Source organism: Rhinolophus sinicus, chromosome 2 (genome assembly GCF_057876585.1).
Source record: "Rhinolophus sinicus isolate RSI-liver-muscle chromosome 2, RSI-T2T, whole genome shotgun sequence".
Lineage (NCBI taxonomy): Eukaryota > Metazoa > Chordata > Mammalia > Chiroptera > Rhinolophidae > Rhinolophus > Rhinolophus sinicus.
The window spans coordinates 115,740,515-115,765,485 of record NC_142502.1 but is presented as its reverse complement, the minus strand read 5'-3'; the positions used below and the strand labels follow the sequence as shown (position 1 = coordinate 115,765,485).

The 24,971-nt window shown below is 50.3% G+C and overlaps 1 protein-coding gene across 2 annotated transcripts in view; it reads right to left on the bottom strand.

Annotated features, from left to right (window-relative positions):
* The window catches only part of MERTK (MER proto-oncogene, tyrosine kinase), an 85,845-nt gene extending 61,719 nt beyond the window's left edge, over positions 1 to 24,126 (bottom strand). The window contains exons 1-2 of one of the 2 annotated variants that reach the window (XM_019714516.3): positions 23,870 to 24,126; positions 4,087 to 4,462 (exon numbers count right to left, since the gene is read on the bottom strand). In XM_019714516.3, coding sequence (XP_019570075.3) covers positions 4,087 to 4,462; positions 23,870 to 23,945 — 452 coding nt within the window. In that variant the 5' untranslated portion in view covers positions 23,946 to 24,126. Of the gene's footprint in view, positions 1 to 4,086; positions 4,463 to 20,031; positions 20,051 to 23,869 lie in introns of those variants that run through there. The other variant, XM_019714517.3, reaches the window with a different exon arrangement.
* Between the last annotated feature and the right edge of the window lie 845 nt (positions 24,127 to 24,971).

Here is a 24,971-nt window from a genome sequence, read left to right as displayed (position 1 = left end):
TGGGAAGCCAGGGGGGCGCCAAGCCAGTGACTTGAGTCCCGAAAAGGAGGCCTAGTGATGTAGCCTCAGCCCCACACCATCCAGGACAGGGGCGGAGGGCTCAGTACTAGTCAGCAGGGAGGGGAACCCCAGTGCTAGCTGACCCTGAGTATTTCTATACCTACAAACGAAAGACAACTCAACTCTTGATAGTAACAGACATCTCAGTGAAACAGGAAAACTGTGAATTACTAGCACAGATGCAGCTCAGGTGAGCGCTGGACCTGAAGCACTGTCTCATTTGTCCCTTCTCTGTCTACGTCCCCAACCCTGGCATTGTAAGAATAATTTTAAATGCCTTCCCTTTATAATTTTTTTTTTTTTAAAGATTTTATTGGGGAAGGCGCCGGGAGCTCAGCGGCAGCTCAGCTCAAGGTGCCGTGTTCAATCTTAGTTGCAGGGGGCGCTGCACACCATCCCTTGCGGGACTCGAGGAATTGAACTGGCAACCTTGTGGTTGAGAGCCCACTGGCCCATGTGGGAATCGACCCGGCAGCCTTCGGAGTTAGGAGCACGGAGCTCTAACCGCCTGAGCCACTGGCCGGCCCTATAATTTTATTTGCATTCTTCTGTTTTACCATAGCCGATTACAGTGGCATATAGCAACCATTAAAATATTTTGAAGACTTTTAACATCATAACAGAATGTTGTGATTGAAACAAGACATCTACGCATCTATGTGATAAAGTACAAATTTATTTCAAGAACATTAAGTTTATATGTGCTTGAAAGAGTTTCCTCATGGGTGTGGGACCCTAGTTTTCTTCTCTGTGCTTTTCTGATATTTTCCAAGTGTTTTAACAAGATACACATATTACTGTTAAAATAATCCAAGAACACACACAGGCAGCAATTTTAAGAATCGTTCATGCCTGAGCCCGAACTTCCATTACGCTCATCAGACAGCATGGGATTTGCACTTAGATGCCTTGGGCTCCTCCCACAGTCCCCATCGTCCACCCTCTGGTTTCAAGAAACTAAGGTTTGACTGAGACATGTGGCCGCACTGAGTGGCATCGGTGTCCCTCTCTCCATCCTGGGGCCATGTCCTCCTTCCCAGATTGATCCTTCCAGGCCAGACCTGGAACCTGAAGGAAACACTAGTGTGTTAACACTGCCTTAGTACTCACACTGGACGCTGGAGTCTCCCTCCTGCCATCCTGTGCCCAAGCACAGCAGGGGGACAGGGACCAGTCTGCCCTCCATCTCCATGTGCCCAAGTTCGTTCAATTAGCTGTTCATCTACCCAGTAATGGCTTACCTGCAAACTCACGAGCAAGGCCGGCTGCGTTTATAACTGGTGGGCAGTTGCCCGTGTTCTGGTTGGGGAATAAAAACTACTCCTTGTGTTCAAAATGATGTCACCAATGATGCTACAGCTGTCCTTTGTGTAATTACTTTGCCACATTGTTTTCATCCTTTGCAAGGGAGCAAGCACTGAGGGCCTCGGTGGGAAGAGACATTAGAGCAATGGCCGAGAGACAGAGAAGACTGTTCTGGTGATTCGCTACACAGGCCTGAATCACCCCTCAGCCAGGCCAGGTCCCATTTGAGGATCAAGGACCACGCGCTTACTTAAGGCATTCAGGAGTCTAGGGGTGGGATGAGAGGAGGTGAGGGTCTGCACGATATGGAAGAGACAGTGCGGAACCCACATCGGGCCGAGAACGTTCAGTAGAGCGTCCACAGCCCTGCCAGTCTCCAGCAGCTCACAACCCTTTGTACGGAAGTATGAGACACGTACAAACTGTGGGGCCTCCTCATTTTCAGGTTCACGTAACTTCCGCCCTTCCTTCCTACAACAGCTTATGGAGACCTGACGCAAAATGCCTTGTGTTTCTCTCTCCGAGTTCTTCTGCCTCCTGCCAGTGCCTCCTGTCTGTAGTTTGCACATTCCCTTGAATAAACGCAGTCCCTACGGGTGTCGCTAATGGCAACCCCAGCAAAACGCAGGCTGAGGGATTCCTCATAGAACTGCGTGCACCAGAGGCTTAGGACTAGTTTTTAACTGTTCCTGTTGCTAGAACCAGACTGGACTCCTTCAGGGCCCGTGAGATGGGAGACGAGAGGACCCTGCAGGTGTGCAAATCAGGCTGCCGGCCTGAGGATGGCCAGCTCACCAGCTGGTGTCCCCGGCAAGTCACCCTACTCAGAGGGACCGCAGGGCCCTCATCTAAAAGACATCAACATCGTCTCTCCTGCTCCGAAATCACACAGATATTTATAATCTGGATGAAACCACTGTAATTTACCTCCTTGAATCACTCTACAGCCATTCTGCCACCTGAACATGACTTCATTCAAGTTGCACGTTACGGCGGTGACTTGGTATTGTCCCAAATGCTCCCCAGTTCAGCTGAGTGTCCATCATTTGCAAGAATTCTGGTCACCGAGATTTGCTTTAAGGCTTAGTTTGGAGGTCAAATAAGATGTTTTTCCTCCACAGTGAATTCATGAGAGTTAAGCTACATACACAAAAATGTATAATTTTTCTCTGAAGTTCTCAAATGGTCACCCAGGTCACCTCCTGAAGCCTAAAGACATTAAGTCCAAAAGAAGATCAAACACTCCCTGGTGCGAGTCCTCTGACCCTCGCGATGCACCTGGACCTGCTAGTCATATGGCCCAAGCCCACCTCTGCCAAGCGGGCCAGGGTCTCACGGCTCACCCTGCTCGGACCTCAGCCCAGGGAGACAGCAGGGCTGCGCTCCCCTCTAAGTGACACCTGATGACACCAATGCAGCAGCTTTGTTTCCTTGAGCATTTAAATTGCCCCTGTTCATTTTAAATGGCAATTTTACTTCTTCCATCAGAAGCTGTGTCTGCATAATGGTAAAGCATCTGTGTTTTGTAGTTAATGCAGAAAAAAATAGTCAAATCTCCTGAGGGGTCTCAGCCACTGGCTGAGAAAGGCCACCCAAGAGACCAGCCCGAGATTGAACCAACCGAAGGAAATAGGGCAGGTGTGATCTGTGCCTTGGCCTTGACCAAGCCTGTAACTTGGGGAAAAAATGGAAGTAAAGGGCACATCACATGGGGGTGTTGACGCATCAAACTCTAACTAACTCCAAGGTGGTCTTCTGTAAAAGAAGCATGAAATGGTTCACCAAAGACATGACATAGCGCGGACTGCCCCGAGGATCATGCCAAAGGAAGTGACAGGTGACTGAGGGCCCCACGCCCAGGGGAGACCCTGCGTGACTGACCTCATTCTGAGTGTGCAGCGACCACAGGCCCACCTACTTCTAACAGCGTACATGCCAGGAGGTCCCCACACAAAAGAAGAGCCCTCCCAGCTAAAGAGGAGAGAACAGAGAATAACATGGGGTGGCAGGAAGAGAGCAGCTCCCTCAGGTCTAGTTTTCTGAAGCTGGGTGCCTCCATCCCACTGACAATGGATTGTGGCAGCTACACATCCTGGCTTGGCGTGGCCTTGTCACTCCCCTAACTCAATGGCTTGCCCTGACCGAAAGAAAGCAGAAGAACACTGAGATGGTGACCCAAGTAGCTGAAGGTCTGTCTCATTTCCCCAGACTTTAGAACTGTTATCTTTCCCTACCCCAATTCGCCTGCGGCCTACATCAGTGCCTTGATCTGCAGCAGGGTGGGGGTGCTGGGGAGAGGTTGGGGGGTGCTGATACAGGGTAAATGAAAGCGATGGAAGGACTGCATTGTTTTAAAAGCTCCAGGCAGGTACTTTAGATGTGTCCTTGTTGTCAAGCAGAACCTGTCCCTGGACAGGTTCTCGACTCAAGCCCTGGACTCAAGCAGCACTTGACATGACAGCTGGGTCAAGTGGAGGTAGGCCCCCAGGACCCAGAGCATCTGATAAGCAACAGTTCCAGTGCAGCCAAAAGCAATTTAAAAGAGAGCCACCATACAGACTGTCACATTCATCCATACTCTGAATGGACCAGTGGGGTTACGGACGTGGAACACAAAAGGTTGTTGTTTTATTGACACAAAAGGTTGTTGTTTTATTGACGAGGCTTTTGGTTTCGAACCATCAACAGCCTAATGTTTAAAAAGAAAGGAAGAACACGTACCTGAAGGACGCGATCACTGCTGTGAATTCATCGTCTGGATAGAAGTGAGTGACTGCATGATGTGCCCCCAGCAACTCCTTGCCATCTTTCCACCAAGAAATGTGGATGTCCTGATATGTGTTAGGGACGCTGATGGAGCAGTTAAACTTGACGTTCTTGTGCTCAGAAAGTACTATGTGGCCGACCGTGTGATTAAATGCAAGAGGCGGTAGGCGCTTGGACCCGGCAGAGGTCACCCTGGGAGGGGTTGCACTTCCCGTTGGTGACAGCTCCATGGAGGCCCCACGGCCGAGAGGAAAGGAAGGTGGCAGGTGGTCGGGCGGGCCTCCTGGGAATGGCAGGGTGTGCATGGTTTCTTCTCCCACCTCAGCGAGAGCTGTGAAAGAGAAGACGGAGTTTTAGCCTTTAAAACACTGGAGTTTTCTCCAAGCAGGTTCCCAACTTATGCGGCCACGACGAGGGTGCAGCGGTACACCCTCAGTGTCTTCAGACCCCATGGGAGGAGTTTAACACACACCTCTGATTCACAAGGTCCTTCAGTGTTCATTCAACACTTTCTAAAGAAGGTTTAAGAAATATACCTTAAAATACACCACCACAACCGTGCGGGGGGAAGAAAGTGTCCTTTGCCCTCCAGGTTCTCCCATTGGTCTAACAACCAATAGACATGAGGCAGATTAGCAAGAGAAAATGACGCAATTTAATGCATATGTATGTGTGGGAACCCCGCACATGAGAGTCAGACCCCACCTACAGGAGAGGTAGAGAGACAGGAAGGGAATGTGGGTGTAGAAGACATCCTGAGCTAGGGACGAAGTCAGGGGCCCCGGGGGCTTCAGAGGGTCACTGCAGGATGACGAGGAGAGCAGTGCTTAGTAAACAGAAGATGCCCTGCCCTGTAGGTGGGTCAGAAGAGGTCATCTCTGACCATCTCTTATTGTAGGCCCCTAATTCAAGTTCTTCTAGGCGCTCAGGGAGGGGCAGAAGTTTCTCATGAGCCTAAAGGCAGCCAGGTTGCCTTTCGCTCAGAGCAGTGGCACACCACAGAGGCACCGCGTGGGTGGCCTGTTCTGACCCACACACCTCTATTAGAAAGTATTTGTATAACTGTGACTCATTCCAAGTCCTTCATACCCAACTCAGCAGCATGGCAGGAAGATGACGGCACAGACATCACTTTCTGCCAGTGGTCTTACAAATCTGGCCAGTGGTCTTGCGAAGGCTGCTACTTGACACAAAGAGACCCATCCCTACATATGGGGCGATCAAAGTGCGCCTGTCTCCAGTCACACGACGAGTTGGTGCTTCTAGCAAAATGCTTGCCGCTGGAATGGACCTAGAAATGCTTTTTTCATGTAGCCCACAAGCATTTCTAAAAGAACAGGTTCACAATAGTTGGACTTCTAGCTTTTTAATGGTGTTTTTGGAGCCTACAGTCTATGCTGTCGTTACGTTATGCATTCAATCTTGTTGACCGTGAGCTGGGGAGACTGGCCTGGCGTTCTGCGGGTTAGTGACCAGGGGTACACCGAGGCACCCCAATCCCTATTGGAGGGCTGTGCCTGCTGTCACGCTCGAGATGTCACACTCTTGTGTGTGTGCAGGAGTAGGGTGGTCTGTGCTTGGGCCTGCTCCTGATTTAGGGAATAAGAATACACCACACCCAGTTAAACTCGAGTTTCAGGTCAACAGCAAATACTTCTTAGCATAAGTACCCAGCTAAACACTGATATGGCTAATGGAGCTACAGGCAGGAGGTCTGGGGGCAGAAGGGGGGCCTGACAGTGTGTCCGTCTGCCCTTGTCCTGGACACAGCTCCGGCCAGCCAGTCCTCTCCATACAACTGCCTCCCACGCCAGGCCACTCTCCCAGCTGCTGCATTTGGGAACACCACAGGTGGGGGACAAGAGATGTCACTAGAAGGAGCCAGGGAAAGCCCCCTGCTGGCCCTTAGCCTGAGGTCCACGGCTGTGGGGATACAGAGCCCTCTGTGTGCCTGGGGGACAGCTCTGGGGGCAGCCTTGCACTGGACTTGACCAGTCATCCGGACAGAGGAGTGCGCTGAGGCTGGAGGGCTCCCCTACCCGAGGACCATGCCAGGCCAGCCTGATGCCCGGTGTGGCCTGGGCTCTCAGCACGGGGAGGAGAAGCCCAGCCTGGAACCCCCGGCCCCCACTTCCTCCGAGTTGGGGAGCTTTGTGCCATAATGACTGGTCTGGCGTTCACCTTGTGCCTTATGCACTCTTCCTGCAGGCTTCCAAGTACCCGGGTGACCTGTGCGTCTTCCATCAGCAAACTTATTGTGAGTACTTCTTCCTCGCTGAGCACCACACACGGGGAGCCGGGTTTTGACCAAATCACTATTTTTTCTTTTTCTTTAAATATATACTCCTTTCATAGAAGGCAAAAAGTAGAGTGAGGAAGAAAACGATACTTTGGTTTGTTTGTTTAACTTACTTAAAAATACTTGACCTTTGTAATTATAAAGGTAACACCAGTCTGTTTTGAAAAAGTCAAACATTTGTACAATCACAGAAAGTATGAAATGGAAACCTGTTTTGTAATCCCAACACTACAAGTTAAGCCCTGATTACCATTTGGGATGTAACCTTCAGTTTTCTATGAGCAGAGCTGCTAACTGAACCAAATAATGGCGAGGCCCCCAGGGGATGTCATAAAATCAGGGAGCAGCCACACCCACCCTGTCACCACCAGATGCTTTAAAGATAACTCATCTCCACAACCGAATCTGCCAGAAGTTGGCAGAATGACTTAATTGCCAACAAATATTTATATCTGGGTCTCAGATTTGCTGTGAAAATCCAATGGGTCAGAGAGAGGCACTTGCCCAGGACAGGGGCGGCACACAGCTAACTGGGGGGTGGAAGGGGTCCCTGATCCCTCCCCACCCGACAGGTCAGCCCTCCCAGGTGGGTGCTGCCCCCCACTTTGTAACATCTGTGACCACTTGTTCAGTTCCTTGGCCCCCGCTGGACCCCTGACAGCCGGGTGAGACCTTGTGTGGGTACACTACAGCCAGTTCAAAGAGGTGTTCAAATACAATACATGCGTTGAATGAATACATATGCATGAATGAGAGGAGGGTAGGGGGTGAATAGGGTCTCAAGGGGCAGAGGTGGGGGGAAATTGGAGAGAAAGAAGAGGTTCTAATAGCCTGGGAACGCCATTTAGCGGTAGGGTGGTGCTCCTGTGAGGCCCGGATCCTGATAGGGGCAACAGGGGCTGCTGGAAGGTTCCTGAGCAGGGGAGGAGGGAGATCAGAGCTGGACCAGGGCATGGGGAGGAGGCAGCCAAGGAGTGGGAAGGACGCAGGCGACACAGGGGTCTGGCCACATGAGCGTTCTCAACATGGCCGCCATTTCACACAAGAAAGGTCAGTCTGACCCAAATGTCTAGGAAGCATGTAATCTCAGAAGTGGTCACTTGGCAGCTTTACCCTGGGCCACTGCTCGAAGAACATAGGCCGTGAGCTGCTTCAGGTCCAGTCTCCTCGTGTGAAAATGGGAATGGAACAGCTGTGCCCCCAGGAATAAAGGAAGCATGGCTATGTCTGGGTCACAGTAAGCGCTCGGTCAAGGTTGGCTTTTAGCATTTGATTCCTTCCTCATCTTATCAGGAGCCAGGAAAAGCCTGCCATGGGGACATCCTGGAGATCTAACTGCTCATCTGCAGGCTTGGGACTCAGGCCCTAGGTTGTGAGGCTCATGCTGTACGTTTTTGGGGGTGTCGCCATCCACACGGTCAGTGAGAATAGAAAATGTGCAAAGAGGTGAAATGAACATCATTCTGAGGTTCTGGGCCCAAGGCAACAATCGCTTAGAAATCTCAGCTGAAGCTGCCAGCTGTTCACTGTTCTGACTACTTCAGTTGCATCATGTCCCACCTCCCCATTTGCCCTCCTCCTAGTGGATTACTTCACTATTATTTTGGAGGGAGTGATGGCAGGATGAGACCAGACCAAAAGTGTCACAACTTTTCATTTTCATTAACCTTTCCCTGAGAATTCATCTTCAAGGTGACAAGAAGGAACGTGCTGGGCCTGTGTGACAATTGCAGTTGTGGAGACAGCGTTCAGTGTGCAAGGGGTATGAGAATTCTAATCAGAGATGCAGCAGGAACGGCCCTTACTACAGCACACACGGAGAAGTGGGCTGCCTCTGGAATTCACAGGACATCGCCTCTCCTTACCCCTCCCACCTTCTCTCACAGTCATGTCCTTGTGTGGACCGCACAGCAGCTAAAGTGGGAAGTTTAACCTGGCAAGCAACCCTGGATAAGTGGCCTCCTGCTCAGGTCCAAGAGTCGCTTGCTGTCCAGGTGCTCTGGTAGCTGCATTTGCGAACTCCAGGGGCCACACCTGTCCAGCCCTCGGGTGACATGATGGAGTGTCCCTAAGTGTGCCCACGTGTGTCCAATCACTGCTCAGCCCTTGACCAGGTTGCAACGTCAGTCTCTTTAAGACGACTGTGTCTCCATCATCTTCCTCCCGTGCCCAGCACAGGGGCAGCCGGCTTCATGTAGCTTTGCCTTGTTCTTGAACAAGTTTGTCTGCAGCTGCCTTGAAGACTGGGGGGGTGGGAGGGGTGGCATCTTCTGAGGATGGCATGGTGCATAGAATGGAATGGACACAGCAGACACTGAAGGAATAAAGGGGTGTGATGCAGGCAGCGTCCCGACAGGTGGGCAGGAAGGAGAGGTGGTCAACGCAGGGACACTGCTGTGGCTGGGATGGGACCGCCTCTGAGGATCCCCTGCCACCAGCCACACACAGCCCAGTGGGCCAGACATTTAGGGACCTTAGTGTCTTATACTCAAAATTGGTCCATTAGGGGCCGCTAATAAAGAAGCTATTTTCTATGTGATCAACTTGAGCACACACCCTGAAATCCACAACTGTTAGCTGAGTGCTGGTGGGCATGTGCAATGGCAGGTGGGGTGGGGCGGTGCTACTCAGAGCCCCCAGCCGCTTGTATGGAGACATGACCTTTCCAACCACCTAGGTGGATGAAGACAACGGGATGCACAGGTCCCCAGAGCACTGCACTGATGCTGGCTGATGTTGTATTGCCTGCATCTGATGTGGGCCCGGCGGCCACCTGAAGTAGGAATGTCTGGACCTCATGGGAGCGAGTGCTGCGATCACCAGGGTGGTCTGTCTCAGAAGACGCACAGAGAATGGCAGTTCTGGAGCAGGGTGACTGCCAGCCATGAACAAGAGGGTAAGTGTACTTCTGGCCTGTGATGGCCAATGAGCTCTGGGCTCAAAGGGGCCTCCCGAGGGCTGGCCCTACATCATCTCCTAGCATTCTCCAAGAGCCTCGGGTTACAGGTTGAGAAGGGCACAGGAAGCGGCAGCTGCTGAAGTCACGGGTCCCAGGCTAGCCAGTGGAATAACTATGTGAAGTGCCCCCCCGGCCCTGGATGGCTGGGCTGGGCAGAGCAGGGCGCTGGGCCCGAGGAGCCCTGTTTAATCCCTGCCCTCGGGTGTCTTATGCCCTCAGCCCGCATTACAGTCCTGGGCACCGTGTGGCGGGACAGGAGAGCCAGGCTGTGGACCCCTCCGGGGGAGGCTGCAGGAATGGCCAGTGGCCTTGTACTTCCAGGGGCTCTGATTCCATCACGGAGCACATGTGGGCAGGGAGGAGATGGCAGCCTAGGGTGGGTACTCCCGGTGCCCTCGGCCACCTGCCCGGGTTTGCTGTACAGCAGCCCCTGAGCGGGGAGCATCTGGGCTTTGCAGAAAGGCCTATGGCCTCTGGAATCCCGTTTGTGCCCACGCCCGTCCCCACCCCAGGAGAAAGGCCAAACCTGGACCGGTGCCCTGTCACCCTGTGTATGGACCACTCCCCAAGGCCACCGGCTGAGGCCAGACTCAGAACAACAAAAAAAATTCTACTTTATGCAAAAGCCAAGAACTCTCCACTGATAAAGAGCAGCAACAATGCTGAACGAGAGAAAACTTAAGGAAGACTTTCAACCTACAGTCACTTGCCCTGATTGCTCCCAAGTCGTAAACAGCAAACACTCACTTCGCTGGACTGAATGCATTCAGCCACTTGGAGAGGGCCGGCCTGGCAGGGGCCTTGCTGGGAAGGAGGGAACTGAGTGGTGGGCGGCGTGTGCCCGGGGAGTCACAGCTGCTGGTGGCGGTGGGGGAGCCAGTGAGGACCCACTGAGAGGCCTATGCAGTCAAGTTGGGGATAAAACACAGAGTTGGCGTCAGACTTTCCACATGGGCCCCAGCGGGCACAGGGCCGCCAGATAAAAAACAGGATGCCCAGTTACATTTGCATTCAGATAAACAAGGACTGCTTGTGCGGGAGGACACCCTTAGTCAAATAAATCTGACTAAGTATCATTTCACGGTACCAACTGGAGCTGAGCCCCAGCAGTTAGTTCACTGTTGGCCCCCACAAGCTGGGTAAAGAGTGTGTCTGGGGCACACAGGGACTCCAGCACACCCACCTCTGTGAACCCTCACCTGGAGGTGTGGAGGGCTCGGACCTCCGAGCAGAAGTGATGATTATCAGGTGCCCGCCCACTTCCTGGGCCCCGCACACTGGCTCAAAATAAGAACAGTCCCCCACCCCCCCGGCCTTGTGCACACACTCAGTAATGGGAGCCCCAAGGCCCCCCAAGGGCTCTACACAGCCCCTCATCATCCCCTTCAGCCTGAACCCCACTTTCTGCCTTCGGCATTTTACTTTTTCTTGGTAGAAGTGGTTTGCAAAACAAACTCCTCAGGGAGGCTGTAGCCTCAGGTCCTTTGTGTAGGGGTACCAATGCAACCAGAAGAGAGAGTTCTAGAACCTGACTCTGACAACCCACCTTTACACTCCAGTAAGCTCTCAGACCAGCAAAACATTAGCATGTCCAGGGAGGGCTTCACCCAGAGGTGGCGTCCTTTGGCTGAGGGGGAGGGATGCAGCTGGGCGTCAGGGTTGTAAGAAGTCTCTTCTAAGATTCTGAAGGTCGCCAGAGCCAGACTCCCTACTCTAGGGAATGGAGCCGGTGGCCCAAATCACCTTGGGTAGGGGGCCCCTGAGGGCCCAGCCCGAGAACCCCCACTCAGAAGGCCCAGGTTTGAATGCATGTGGCCCAGGAGTGTGGTGAGTACAAGAACTCTAGGGTCAGAGGGCAAGGTGCAGCCCCCACTTAGCTCTGCAGAGGACCCTGTGCAAGTCACCTGTCCATCTGAGACTCAGTCTTCTCACTGTAAAGTCGCACAGGTGACACTGACTTGTCTCTGAGGTGAGAGCAGAAGACTGCACGTGGGACACTGAGCGTGGTGCTGGCAGCTTTTACTTTCATAACACGAGACACCCAACCTGTCTTGTTTCAAAGGCACAACTAGTCATGCCTGGACGATCAGTGCTGAGCACACGGGACCCATCACACTGCCAGTCCACTCAGCCTCCTGCAGGGAGGCAGGAACATGCACCTACTCCACCCAGGGTTTGCCTTCTCCTTCCCCTCTGGCAGCACACCAAGTGTCACAGAAAGACGCTGAGGTGACACTTTCTGGCCAGGGTCTTGCAGCAGCCTCCTCACTGGGGGCCGGGCTGATTCTCCCCAAGGGACAGATGTGGTTGCCCCAAGACCAGGAGAGACTCTCAGACTCCAAGTGTGATTCCGCTATCACACCACCCCCAACAGACATCCCCAGCCCACCAATACCCGAATTCCTGTTAATGAAAAGCCATTCTTTCAAAGAAAAATACAATTTCCTTTTAAAATGTGATTATCTCTGGAAGACCAAACACCTCAGCAAGAGTAGTTTGTCTTTTCTAAGTGACAGAGGGCAAAGAATTCCTTCCAAAAACAGATGTACTTTCCCTTATCCCCCCACAAAAACATTCAACATTATATATAAAACAAACATTAAAAACAGGGGCTGGCCCAGTGGCTCAGGTGGTTAGAGCTCCATTCTCCTAACTCCAAAGGCTGCCGGTTCGATTCCCACATGGGCCAGTGGGCTCTCAACCACAAGGTTGCCAGTTCAACTCCTCGAGTCCTGCAAGGGATGGTGGGCTCTGCCCCCTGCAACTAAGATTGAACATGGCACCTTGAGCTGAGCTGCCTCCCAGATGGCTCAGTTGGTTGGAGTGCGGGCTCTCAACCACAAGGTTGCCAGTTCAATTCCTCGAGTCCCACAAGGGATGGTGGGCAGCGCCCCTGCAACTAAGATTGAACATGGCACCTTGAGCTGAGCTGCCGCTGAGCTCCCGGATGGCTCAGTTGGTTGGAGCACATCCTCTCAACCACAAGGTTGCCGGTTCGACTCCCACAAGGGATGGTGGGCTGCCCCCTGCAACTAGCAACAGCAACTGGACCTGGAGCTGAGCTGTGCCCTCCACAACTAAGACTGAAAGTTCAACAACTTGAAGCTGAACGGCATCCTCCACAACTAAGATCGCAAGGACAACAACTTGACTTGGGGGAAAAAAGTAAATAAATAAAAATTAAAAAAACAAACAAACAAACAAAAAAACCAAAAAACAAAACGAAACTGAAAAGTGGAGAGAAGGCGCCACTGACTAGGGGCTTCGCAACCCAAGAACACCATAGTGATGAATTTCCGGGGTTTTCTTTTTGCTTCATTGTTCCAATTTGGAAAGGTTAATAGGCAAAGGTCAAAAAAAAAAAAAAAAAAAAAAAAAGCCCCAACCAAAGTCTGTTCTCCCTATCCAAAGGACCAAGAAAGGGGCAGCGCAGCAAGACTGAAGACTTTTAGACAATAAACTGCTCTCCTCCAGGTAAGCAGCCCAGAAAAAAACTACGTCTCCATCCCCACCGAGACCAGCAAAGGCCAAGTGGGGAGCCTGGACCTCATCCTTACCAGGCTGTAAAGAGGTGACAACAGTTCCTCTGGGTGGTATCAGAGCGGGCCAAGTAGAGAACTGGGACTTTCATCCCCATTGGCTGGTGTCGGTAAAGCTCATGTGGGGAGCTGGATTTCCACTCCCACCTGGCATTAACAAGGCAACCATCCTCGTCCCCACTGGGGTGGTTATCAGAGGAGGTCTAATAGAGGGTCTGAGCTTTCGCTGCCCATTGAGGGCATCCCTCTTCCTCTTGCTGGGAAACAGTCAGAAAGTAACAAGGCTCCCCTCGCCCTCCCAGCCAGGGAGGTACCAGTGGAGGCCTAGTGGGCAGTCAGAACTCCCGCCCCACCTATGACCAGCAGTGACGAGGGGGTCCCACTCTCCAATGTCAGTGGAGGATGAGTGGGGACCTAGAATTCTACCCCCACCAGGCAGTAAAGGGCACATACTCTCCTCCCCTCAGAACATTTCAGAGGAAACCAGGTAATTCAAAAGGTTTATATAAGAGCCCAAGTCTCATAATATAATACCCAAAATGTCTAAATTTCAACAAAAAAATGCTGTCTCAAAATGAATGAAATACCAACACGGAGATGACAGAGAATTATCCAAAAAAGCTTTTAAAGGAATTATAAAAAGACTCCAATGAGCAATTATGAACATGGAACACATGAAGAAACAAAGTCTCAGCAAAGAAATAGAATACATAAAAAAACAACCAAATGAAAATTTCAGAACAGAAAAATACAATAGCCAAAGTAAGAAACTCAATGGATGGGCTCAACAGCAAAATGGAAGGGCAGAGGAAAGAATCAGTGAACTGAAAGATATAACATTAGGAAATATCCAATCTGGCCAACACAGAGGAGAAAGAAAGAAAGGAAGGGAGGGAGGGAGGGAGGGAGGGAGGGAGGGAGGGAGGGAGGGAGGGAGGAAGGGGAAATGAAAAGAAAAAAGAAAAAAAAACCAAATAGAGTTTCTGGGATCTATAGGATTGTTACTAAAGATCTGACATTTGTATTATCAGTCCCAGAAGGAGAGGAGAAAGAGGGCAAGGCTAAAAAGTAGTTAAAGAAATAATGGCTGAAAACTCCCCAAACCTGGCAAAAGATATAAACCTACAGAATCAAACATCTGAGTGAACCCAAAAAAGGATACATCCCTAAAATATCCATGACAAGATATATCATAGTCAAACTTCTAAATACCAAAGACAAAGATAACATTTTGAAAGCACAGAGAAGGAAAGCTATGAGAATTTGTCACCAGCAGATCTAAGAGAATAAAGGAAATTCTTTGAACAGAAAGGAAACAATAAAAGAAGGAAATTTGAATCATCAGGGGGAGGAAAAAACAAAAAAAGCAAAAACGTTGGTCAATACTCCTCTTGCATTTTCAAAATTATGTCTAGTGGTTGAAAAAAATTGTAATACTGTCTGATGGGTTCTATAAATGAAGAGGAAATATTTAAGATAACAATGTTTTAAATGGGAGAGGTAAAGGGACTTAAAAAGAGGTGAGGGTTCCATAGTTCATTTGAACTGGTGAAACATAAACACCAAATATACCAATAATTTCATTAAATGTAAATGATCTAAATATATCTATTGAAAGACAGAGATTGGCAGAGCAAAAAACATAACTGTCTGCTGTTTATAGGAAATTCACTCCAAATATCATTATACACACAAGTTGAACACAAAAGCATAGAAAAATATATCATGTAACCATTAATGGAAAGAAGTCAGGATTGCTACATTACGATAAGATAAAGTCGATTTCAAAGCAAGAAAATTACCAGACACAGAAAGGCACGCTATATAATGATAAAAGAGTCAATCTACCAAGAAGAAATAGCAGTCTTAAATGAGGACAGTCGGCCCTTTGTATTCACAGGTTCTGTATCCACGGATTCAATCAACTGCAGATGGAAAACATCCAGGAAAAAACATTACGTTGTTGCCGACACGGGTACTATGTAGTCAGGCCTACTATGGCACACGTACAGGCTTTTTTTCTTGTCATAGTCCCTAAACAATACAGTGTAACAAGTATTTGCGTAACATTTACATTCTATTAGGTATTGTAAGTATCTGAAGTGGGTGGGAGGATGTGCTGTGTATAGGTTATATGCAAAACTATACCATTCTATGTAAAGGACTTGAGTATCCATGGATTTTAGTATCCTGAGTGGGAGTGGGTCCTGGAACCAATCCCCCACAGATAACTAGGGAATACTATATGTACCATAGCAAAGAGATGCAAAATATGGGAAGCAAAAATGAATAGAACTGAAAGGAATAAACCAATCAACAATTATAGAAGGAGACTCAGCCCCTTCCCCAGACCTTGCCCTGTGTATCTCTTCTATTTGGTGGTTCCTGAGTTGCATGATTTATAATAAAATTGTAATCATAAGTGCTTTCCTGAGCACTTATGTTATCAAGCCTGAGGGAGGGAGGAGGGCGTGGGGACCCCTGAATTTGCAGTCTCTCCATTTGAGCCAGTGTCTGATGGGGGGTGGTCTTATGCAACAGAGCCCTTAACCTGGGGGTCTTCACTAACTCCAGGTAGTTAGTGTCAGAACTGACTGTAGGACACCAGTTGCTGTTAGAGAATTGGAGCATTAGCTGTTGCTGAAAAGACATTACTTGGTGTCCGAAAAAAACCCACACACACAATTCTTAACAATCCCAGGAAGACTTTTTGTAGACACAGACAATATATTTCTAAAATTTGTGCAGAAAGGCAAAGGAACTAGAATAGCTAAAACAGTTCTGGAAAAGAAGAATAAAATGGGAGGAATCAGCCTACCCAATTCCAAAACTAGTTATGTAGCCACAATAACTGAGTTGTGCAGCGTTGGCAGAGCGACAGACACTTAGATCAATGGAACGGAAGAGAGAACCAGAAATAAACCCACAAAATTCACTCCACAGCTTTCTGGCAACGGTGAAAGCAGTTCAATGGAGGACAGACAGCCTTTTCAGCAAATGGTGCTGGAGTCGGTACTGGGGTACAAGCACGTGGCCACAGGAAAAACAGTGAACTTTGACCTAGTCTTACACCATATTCAAAATGAACTCAAAATGGGTCACAGATTTCAATGCAAAACATAAAACTTTTAGGAAAAAACAGAGGAGAAAATCCTCAGGATCTAGAGCTAGGCAAGAGTTCTTCCCCTCAAAACCAAAAGTACAACTCCTAAAAGGAAAATTTGATAAACTGCATTTCATCAAAATTAAAAATGTTTGCTCTGCAGAAGACCCTGCTGAGAGGATGCAAAAACTGCAGACTGGGAGAGCTGATCTGCAAAGCATGCACCTGACAAAGGACCAGCATCCAGAGCATCAGAGAACTCTCAAAACTGAGGTGAGGTTTTCTGTGACAAGCAGCCAAATGGAAACCCTAAAGGAGTGTTGCCGGTACAATTTTGTGTGGTCACAGGGTAAGGAGAGGTCTGGGAATTAAAACACTTAAAGTGAGGAGGTGGTTTTCTCTGGGGGAGGGGAGGCAGGGGATGACACAGCGAGGGAAGGAAGGGGACCTCACCAGTACTGCTGATGTCTACTTTCTTTTTCTTTCTTTTTTTTTTTTAAAGAGGGAGCAGCTCACATGGGCCCATGTGGGGATCAAACTGGCAACCTTGGTGTTATCAGCACCACGCTCTAACCAACTGAGCTAACCGGCCATCCCTGAGGTCCACTTTCCTATGCAGGGTGGTGAACAGAGGTGAGTTTCAGTATCCTTTATATCCTTTTGTGGGTCCTAAATATGTTATAACAAGATTTGAATATAAAGAACAGGAGTAGGTGAGAAAAGAAAAAAATGTAATGGTAAAAGTGAGGTCTTTTTGTTTCCTGGAGGGCCACAGGGTGACAGTGGCGGTATCCCTCTCTGACGGGCTCAAACAAGAGACCTAAACCCTCCTTCCACCTGTTAGTCCTAAAATCATAAGGGAGCTTGGTTGGAGCAACCATTCAGCCCGCAATTCTCACCCTGGGCCAAGACTTGCCACCTTCCCTGGATAAAGGTAACTATCATATTCCTGCCTTCAGTGGCAGGTTCTAAGGGGGAGGGGGTGTGAGGCTCCCCACCACTCCTCAAGAATCAGACACACTGGATCCATGGGGGTAACAAGAGCTGTGTACCTGAAAGGTGGGTGGGGCCTGGGCTTCTGGAAAAAAATTTCACAGAAAAACTTCCTAGTTCACGTTCTCCTTGTCCACCCAGATAAAACACTTAGGAGATTTATATTCTACAATTTCTATTATAAAATATATTTTTAAATTTCCAAATATAAAATTACATGCCAATAGTAAATACATTTTTAAACATGACACCATTTCCCCTGGGCCCTGGGGATTCTGCAAGGCACCTGGGGAGACATGCACCCCCGCAGCCCAGACAGACTGACTTTGAGTATCTCCTGCCTCTTGGAAGCCAAGGTCCATGCTCCCTACAGATTTGAGTTCATAATTTAGGCAGATCCAGTTTTCTCAGAAATACACCTGTGCATTTCCAAACTAGTCTACTGCTACAGATAGAGCCGCAGGGGCTGCTTCTTGGGGGTAGGGAAGGGCAGCTGCCCACAGTAAAGAACCCACGGGTGTGACTCATTTTCAGGAAACACCCTGTGTCTCTAGGCTGATGCCTGAGGATAATGACAGCCAGAGTCAGGCTCAGACTGAGTGGGTCATGCGCATGCTGACACCGTGTTTAGAACCCGCACCGCAAGCAAGTGGTCCAGCCCACCTTTCAGGTAGGTGGAGTCTGTTTCCAGAATCACCTATCTGCCCTGCTATCGGACCAGTGGGGACTTGGAGCTTCAGAAGGGTGTCATGCCACACCCCCATGCCCCTGCATGCCAACATCAAAACTGGGATGCCAACATACGCCTACGCCGCTGGGCTCCCAAAGCATTTTTGTTTTTGTTTTTTTTTAACTAATGCTTCATATTTAATGCTGAACCTAATGAGCTTCCTTTTTTCTTTGCTCCCAAACTTTCAGAGAACATTGTTTTCGTCCACAGGTCTGCAAATCACGTGCCAGAGCTGTAAAAAGGCTGACAGTCTGGTTCCACTTCCTGTGTGGGGCAGCGGCCGGGGCAAGTGGAAACCGGCCCTTGGGAGCTATGAACATGGATCAGGTCGCTGTGCATTCAGTGGGAGGTCAGTCCCAGGACACAGGTCCCAGGACACAGCCACGTTCAACAAGTCTGCGTCCTTGTTCTAGTGTTCTCCACCGAAACAGCCCGTTCTGACTTGTGAAAATGATCATTTTCCGGAACCATAATGAGGCCAGTCTATTAGCAGCTTTAACAAGCCCGAAGGCTTTCTCCCCAATAAACAAGGCTTTCCTTCATGTGTCTTAGCAGAGGCAAGACCACAGCTAAGGCAAACCCTAAGACGTTAACCGTTCCTGAATACTGAGGGAGCTGGGCACCTCTCCCTCCCCCAAAAAAGTAGATTACATACACAAAAAAGGGATCTGTCCCATCGGCCCGGCTCTCAGGTGCCAACCGGAGACCTCAGTCCTGAGGGTGGGCTCCTCCCCGAGGAGCTGGGGCAGGCACTACCCTGTGACCACATCTTGCTGAGGCCTTAGCTGGCTTTGCAGACGCTAGGCAGCACCTTCAAAGGGATCGACTGAGAAACATCCAGAAGATACCACTAATAACAAGGAAAGACACACAAACATAAAAATCCCTATACATCCAGATAGGAAATGGATTTTCTCCAAGCTTAAGTCTCTCAAACATTCTTAGCTTTTGGTGTAAAACTTCTCTTACATGACCTTGGTCCAAACGCAACGTCAACATCTGTTTCTCCCTCCCTCCCTCTCTCCCCTCTCCCCCTGCTTCTTCCCCACCCCCTGCCACCGCAATATTCATGGAAAGTCCATTTTACCATTAAGTGAAGAAAGAAGCACTAACAGTGGACACATGGCAAAGGGTGAAATAAAATGCTTTAGAGTTGAGTGTAGGTTTCCCAATGAGATGTTGAAGACACAATCACCCTTTCTTCCTTTATTGCTTTAAAACGTGGGGTCCTGCTGCCTGACAGAGGCCCAGGGAGTGGGGATGACACAGCTACCAAGAAGGAAGCTACCAGCTTCGGTCTCACAAAACGGGGGAACACCTGGGTCCTCCAACAGTCAAAGTCAAGCCACAGTCAGACAAAGCAAACTGAGGAAGGAGAATGCAAGTTGGTGGGTCCTCTCAGTACTCCTGCCTCCTGCCACAGATCATGGTGACATTTCCAGGCCACATTTTAGCTGAAGGCAGGAGGGCTGGAACAAGGAAGAGGTGAAAAAAGGGAACAGGTTTCCTCCCTGTCAGGGGTCAGCAAATGCCCACAGGGCCAGAGGTAGCATCAGGGTTTCCCCCTGGCACCTGGGGGCCGGCTCACACCTGCCATCCACAGGAAGTATCCGGTCAGAAGGGCACCTGGGCTGGGCTCCCTGCCGGTCCGGCTGCTGCAAGCCACCTGCGCATGGCGCAGGTACCTGGAGCGTAACCTAAGAAACAAAGCCACGTTTTCCAACCACTGCTGCTAGAGACTTTACTTAGAAAACCCGGTTTTAGCTGGTACAAAAGAAAGGAATTATCTGAATGTTTACACTCAACAAACAAAAACAAAAACAAAAACCACACCCACATTGGCTCAGTTATGTGGGAGAGTTGAGAAGGAATTGGCCTTCATTTTTATGCCTTCCTGAGAGGCACGTGACAGGAAGCGATTCCTGCACCAGTTAAATCTGGGTCCAGCAGGTGGAGGTAAGGGGACTGTCAGGGCAGTGGCGGAAGGGCAGGCCTGCCCGTGCAGACAAGATAGGCTCTGCCAGGGAACCACCAAGAAACAAAACCCTACAAAACACAGCCAGGACTGGATGCTCGGGCCAGACACCCCACAGCCCTGCCCCATAGGGAACAGGGGAGGGTGATCCACAGCTCCGCCCTCATAGTTCAAAGTGCAATTTAGGACACATTTCAAAGAGAAAAGCAGAGCCTTTGTCTAGGAAAAAGACCCCAAAAGTTGAGCTCAGAAGAGTGGTGGGAACCACTGGGAACAATGGCTAATATTTTTGGAGCACTTACTCATTAGCTCATTTCATCTTCCCCACTGTTCTATGAGGAACTGAGAGTCCCACTGACCAGAGGAAACTGAGGCCGGCCAAGCAGGATCGGAGTGGGCTTGCTGGCTACTCGGACCCGGAGCCCAGCCCCTGTTAAGCACTTCATTCCAGGGGAGCCGCTTTTGCCAGTTTTTATAAAAATTAACCTCCTGCTGAGATGCACATCAACCAAAGCCATGTGCTCCAGGTTATGAATAAACTAGAGACAATGGCGCAAAGTCCAGGCACTCAGGACTACCAGCTGAGCACTGGGTAACCCGCGCAACATGCCCACCCCGATGAGGAGCTGCTAAATCTGTGTTTTTAACATGTAAAATCAGCTTTTTATTTCTTTTCCCTACTTGTAATAGTTAAGAGAATATACACTAGGTTAACATAGCTATATTGGGTTAATGTAGTCCAAAAGTCCATCTTCTCTCAAGGTCCTGACTTTTCTAGTAATGAAATCACTTTGGCATCACAGCAAAATGAAAGATGGCTTTCTATCAACCAAGCCCCAGGGACAAGGGCCCAGAGCTGCAGCAGTTCTGCTTCTGGAAAAGCCCCTCGGGAGAGAGAAGAGCACATGAGGCCGCGGAGGCTTGGCCTTGGCCGTTTCCACAGACACCCACTGAGCGTGTGAGTGGGCTCAGCACTGTGCCATCCACTGTCAGGTGGTCAGAAGGGTCATCAGGAAGTTAGATTTGATGGAGAGAGTCTGTGTGTGACTCTGGCTGGGGAGGCAGTGAGAGAAGGCCATTTGAGAGCATGAGTTGAAACCCAAACAAGCAAGCAGACTCTGGGAAAGATCCAGCCAGAGGGCACACCGCCTGCAGACTAGGAAGGAGGCCTGGCTGGAGCAGCATGGACAGGGGTGGTGACTGCCAATGAGTGGACAGGGGCGGAGGCCCTGCGAGGCCCTGCAAACCCTGGGAAGGAACAGGAAGCCACTGGAGGACTCTCAACAGGGACAACACAGTGGGCTTCATCCTCAAATCTCATTCTGGCTATTAGGTGGGGGTGGCCATGACACGTGTGTCCCTCGGCTGTGAGGGGGAACCCATTAAAATCCAAGGTCCCAGCTCAGAGTGTCCACCTGGCTGTAATGGCCCCAATTCACAGGCATCTAAAGAGTCACACTATTCAGAACCAATTTCAACTGGTAACTCACTGGCCCTGCTCCTAGGTTTAGCTGGAAATTATTTCTAAAGATTAAGATTGAAAAACCTCCTTAGTGTTAATATGAGAAAGAATCATGTTCCATTCAACAAATTAAGAAAGTGCGGAGTGACTGGTTAGCTAAGTTGGTTAGAGTGTGGTGCTGATAACACCAAGGTTGCCGGTTCGATCCCCATATGGGCCACTGTGAGCTGTGTCCTCCTTAACATGTTGCGTACGGATCACGAGAATCTTCACGAGGGACTTAAACCCCGCCGTACACAACGTGTTAAAAATAAGTAAGTAAGTAAATAAATAAATAAATAAGAAAATGAGTCAGAACAACTTTTTAAGATTTATGTTTGACATATGAGTATGCCCGTCTTACCTCCAACAAGCATTGGAGACCATTATAAAATGCACAAGCAACAAGAGATGAAAGCTCTTCCTGGGAAAATGTTTACCGCATATCATAATGTCTGCTACAGCATCAGTTTGGGTGGAATGTGCAAAATCAAAGCATTTTAAAAGCCCAGTTTGTTCTGAGGGTTGAGTGTAGCTGCCTCCCAGCCTGGTCTCGGGCTAGGTCCTCAACATGCCTGCCTTTAGCCACTTTTACGTTTCTCTTCTGTCCTCTCCCACCCCAAGAGCCAGCTCACTAGCACCCCCACCAGAGCCTAATGGGGAGGAAGGGCTGAAATGCCTCTGGTTCAGCAGTTTCAGTTCCGCCCTGTGTGGCTTTGTGGGATTGTGTTTTTGTGTAGGGAGATGGGAGGATTCCTGGGTTACGGTGATGTGTAAGTCTTAATTCTTTATCCATCTGTCTGTAGAGCAGAGTATACACACACAATCCACCCTGTGTCTCTCCCACTCTCTCCTGTCCGGTAAGCAATATGCGATATGCAAATCTTAAAACTAGATGAAGAGTGTAAGTTCCATTTTTGACCCCTTCCTAGAGTACGCTTACATCTGCTCTAATTCTGCCACTCAGAATCCCACTCTTGAAGCTTATCACAAGGTAAGCTGTAACACCATCAGACATCTCCAGGTAGACTCAAGGCAAAAATGAAAGGCAAAAGAAGAAAAATTGGAGAAATTCTTTACTCCTCCTACTGGCTGCATTTGCGGACCGTTCATGATTATCTGACTAAAGCTGATTGTCAGCTACGAAAGATTTTTATTACAGCTTTTAAAAATTTGGAAAAAGAAAAACACTATTTTTAATATCTTACACAAAACTACTATTTCCATTGTTTCCCCATCATTTTTACCACACTCACTACCTCCAAGACTATTATAGCCACGCCTCACTGGTAGAAAAAATAACAGCTTTGCAGATTATGAAAAATGGGTCTGGCAGAAATGCTGAGGAATATTTGAGGGTTTGGAGGGGGAGTGGAGAACAGAATTGTTTTAGTTCTTTGGTTTTGGCTTTCGATGTTTGGTTCAAATTGCTATGTTGTTCCAAATTATAAATTGCTTATGTAATTTAATATGCAAAAAAAGGGGTCTTAAGAACTTTTCATTTGAGCAACTGAGCTTTCAAAGGAAAACCTCAAAAGAAAAAGTTGTAAGAAAATTGCTTAACTTTAACTAGAACTTTCCAGATATCCTTCAAAAACATCTTTGACTCTAACAGGCAAAAGCTACTCACCATATTCATGGTCAAAAGAGACCCAAAACACCAGCACTTTGGTTAGAAATAGTTTAGCTACAGAAAAATGCCTGGTATGTGTTTATTTAGCATACCTTTAACACCCCCCCCCCCACACACACACACACCATTCTTTTGTCTTTTTGGTAAGGCCTGGTTTAGTTTCATCCAGCTTTATGGAGAAGTGCATGGGCACCCAGACTTCTAAGCCGCTCATCCCTCACCTGAGAAACAGCTGTGGGTGCAGGACAGGCCATTGTCTTACAACGGGATACCAGACACCACACCTGGCCAAAATGGGATATATGCTATCCCGGCAGGTCCTGGCCAGCAATAACAGGGGTACAAAACGCACCCCCTCTCTCCAGGCCCCGCAGCCCTACAGGGAATCCAGAAACGGGGCGCTAGTACTGCCCATTGGGGTCCAGTAGGAGCAGCCAGGTCGCCGCCCCTCGCCGGCTCACCACACCCCAAGTCCTCAGCCTGCGCATCAGCAGGCGCAGGTCCCTCCGGTCGTGGCACTGCAGTCCCTAAGCTCCCACGGGAGCTGGTCAGCAGCGCAGTGATCCGAGAGACTTTTCCGCGCATTCCCGCCCAGACCCGCGACCACGGTCCTCTTGGCCGAAAACTTAGGGACTCGCAGTGCGCCCGCCGAGCTTCACCTCCTCCCTGCGGAAACCCGGGCCCTCTGTGCCCCGCGCCCGCTCCACCGGGCGCGTGCCCACAGCCAGTTCTGGCGCGGTGGTCCTGGGCTGGTGCACACCCTGAGCTCTGCTGCCAGCACCGCCGGGGGCGGGGATGTTGGTAAACCTGCCCAGCAGCCTGCTGCCCTGGCCCCCGGCCCCGGCCCCGCCCCCCGGCCCCCGCGCCCTCAGTCCTCGGCGCCAGCCGGTGGGCATTCCCTCCCTGGGCGCCTCGCACTCTTCCCTAGCCTGATCGCCCTTCCCCCGGCCCCGGCCCCCGCCGTGTTGGCGCCCCCTTCCCGGCTCAGGGCCCCCAGCGCTCTCACCCCCTTTCCGGAGCGCAGGGACGAAGAGCCACGGCGGCAGCAGCAGCAGCAGCAGCAGTAGCGGGGCCCGCCCCATCCCGGGGACGCGGTCTGGAAATTCTTCCCGTCGGACGCGCCGCGGGGCAGCGAGGCCAGCGGAGCAGACCAGTCCCGCGGGCGCCAGAGTGGAGCGCGGAGGCGCCCAGCTCTGAAAGGGGCGGGCCGGGGGGCGGGCCGCGGGGGACGGAAGGGGACCCCGCGGGCCAGGAGAGTAGAGGAAGGGAGGGAGCACGAGGGGCGGGTGAGGAGCCCGCACGGGAGGCGCGGCCAAGGCGGGGCGGGAAAGGGGCCCGGCCTCCTGGCGTCCGGCGCAGCGCCCCGGGCACCAGCCGAAGGTGCAGGGCCCGCCCCGCGTGGAGGAGCGAGCACCCGGTGTGCCCAGTGGACGCTGGTGGAGGGTCGAACATCAAGAAAAGCGCGAGCAGGAGTGCAGGGAGGCAATCCATGTACGGGGGTCAGGGGAGCAGCACAGTTAATCATAAACGACCTCTAAGCCAAACTCACATAATCTCAACGATAACAGACATTCCTAACAGTACTTTCTCAAAGGAAACAGTACTTTCTCAAAGGAAAAAGATCGTGTGATCTTTTCTGACAGCATAAGCTAGATCATGTCATTCCTTGGCTCAAAACTGTCAGAACCCTACAGTGGCCCCTGCCTTCTGGCTGCATGAAAGTCTACCAGGTACTGCATGGCCTGGTCCGGGTCCCCTCTGACCCCACCTCCTCACTCCACTTCCGTTTGTGCTGGTTTCTTGCCACGCCATCCCTGACCCCTACCTGGCCTCTTCAGGCAGATTTGGCTGTAAGGAGACACCCAGGCAAAGTGGATTTAGACAGGTTAGTGCTTACACCCGCAGCCAAACAGAATCAGCTCCTTTGTCCCTACCTACCCCACAGGACAACACCAAGCCAGGTGAGCAGTGGGTGGGCTGCTGCTGAGCAGCCAACGTGAAACAAGAGCCGAGCCATGTCATTGACTTGCACTGAGCCTGCAGCTGTGTCCTTGGGAGCCAGGGAGAGGAATGGAGGGGAGGACATGGACAGGCCTGTGCTCCACTGA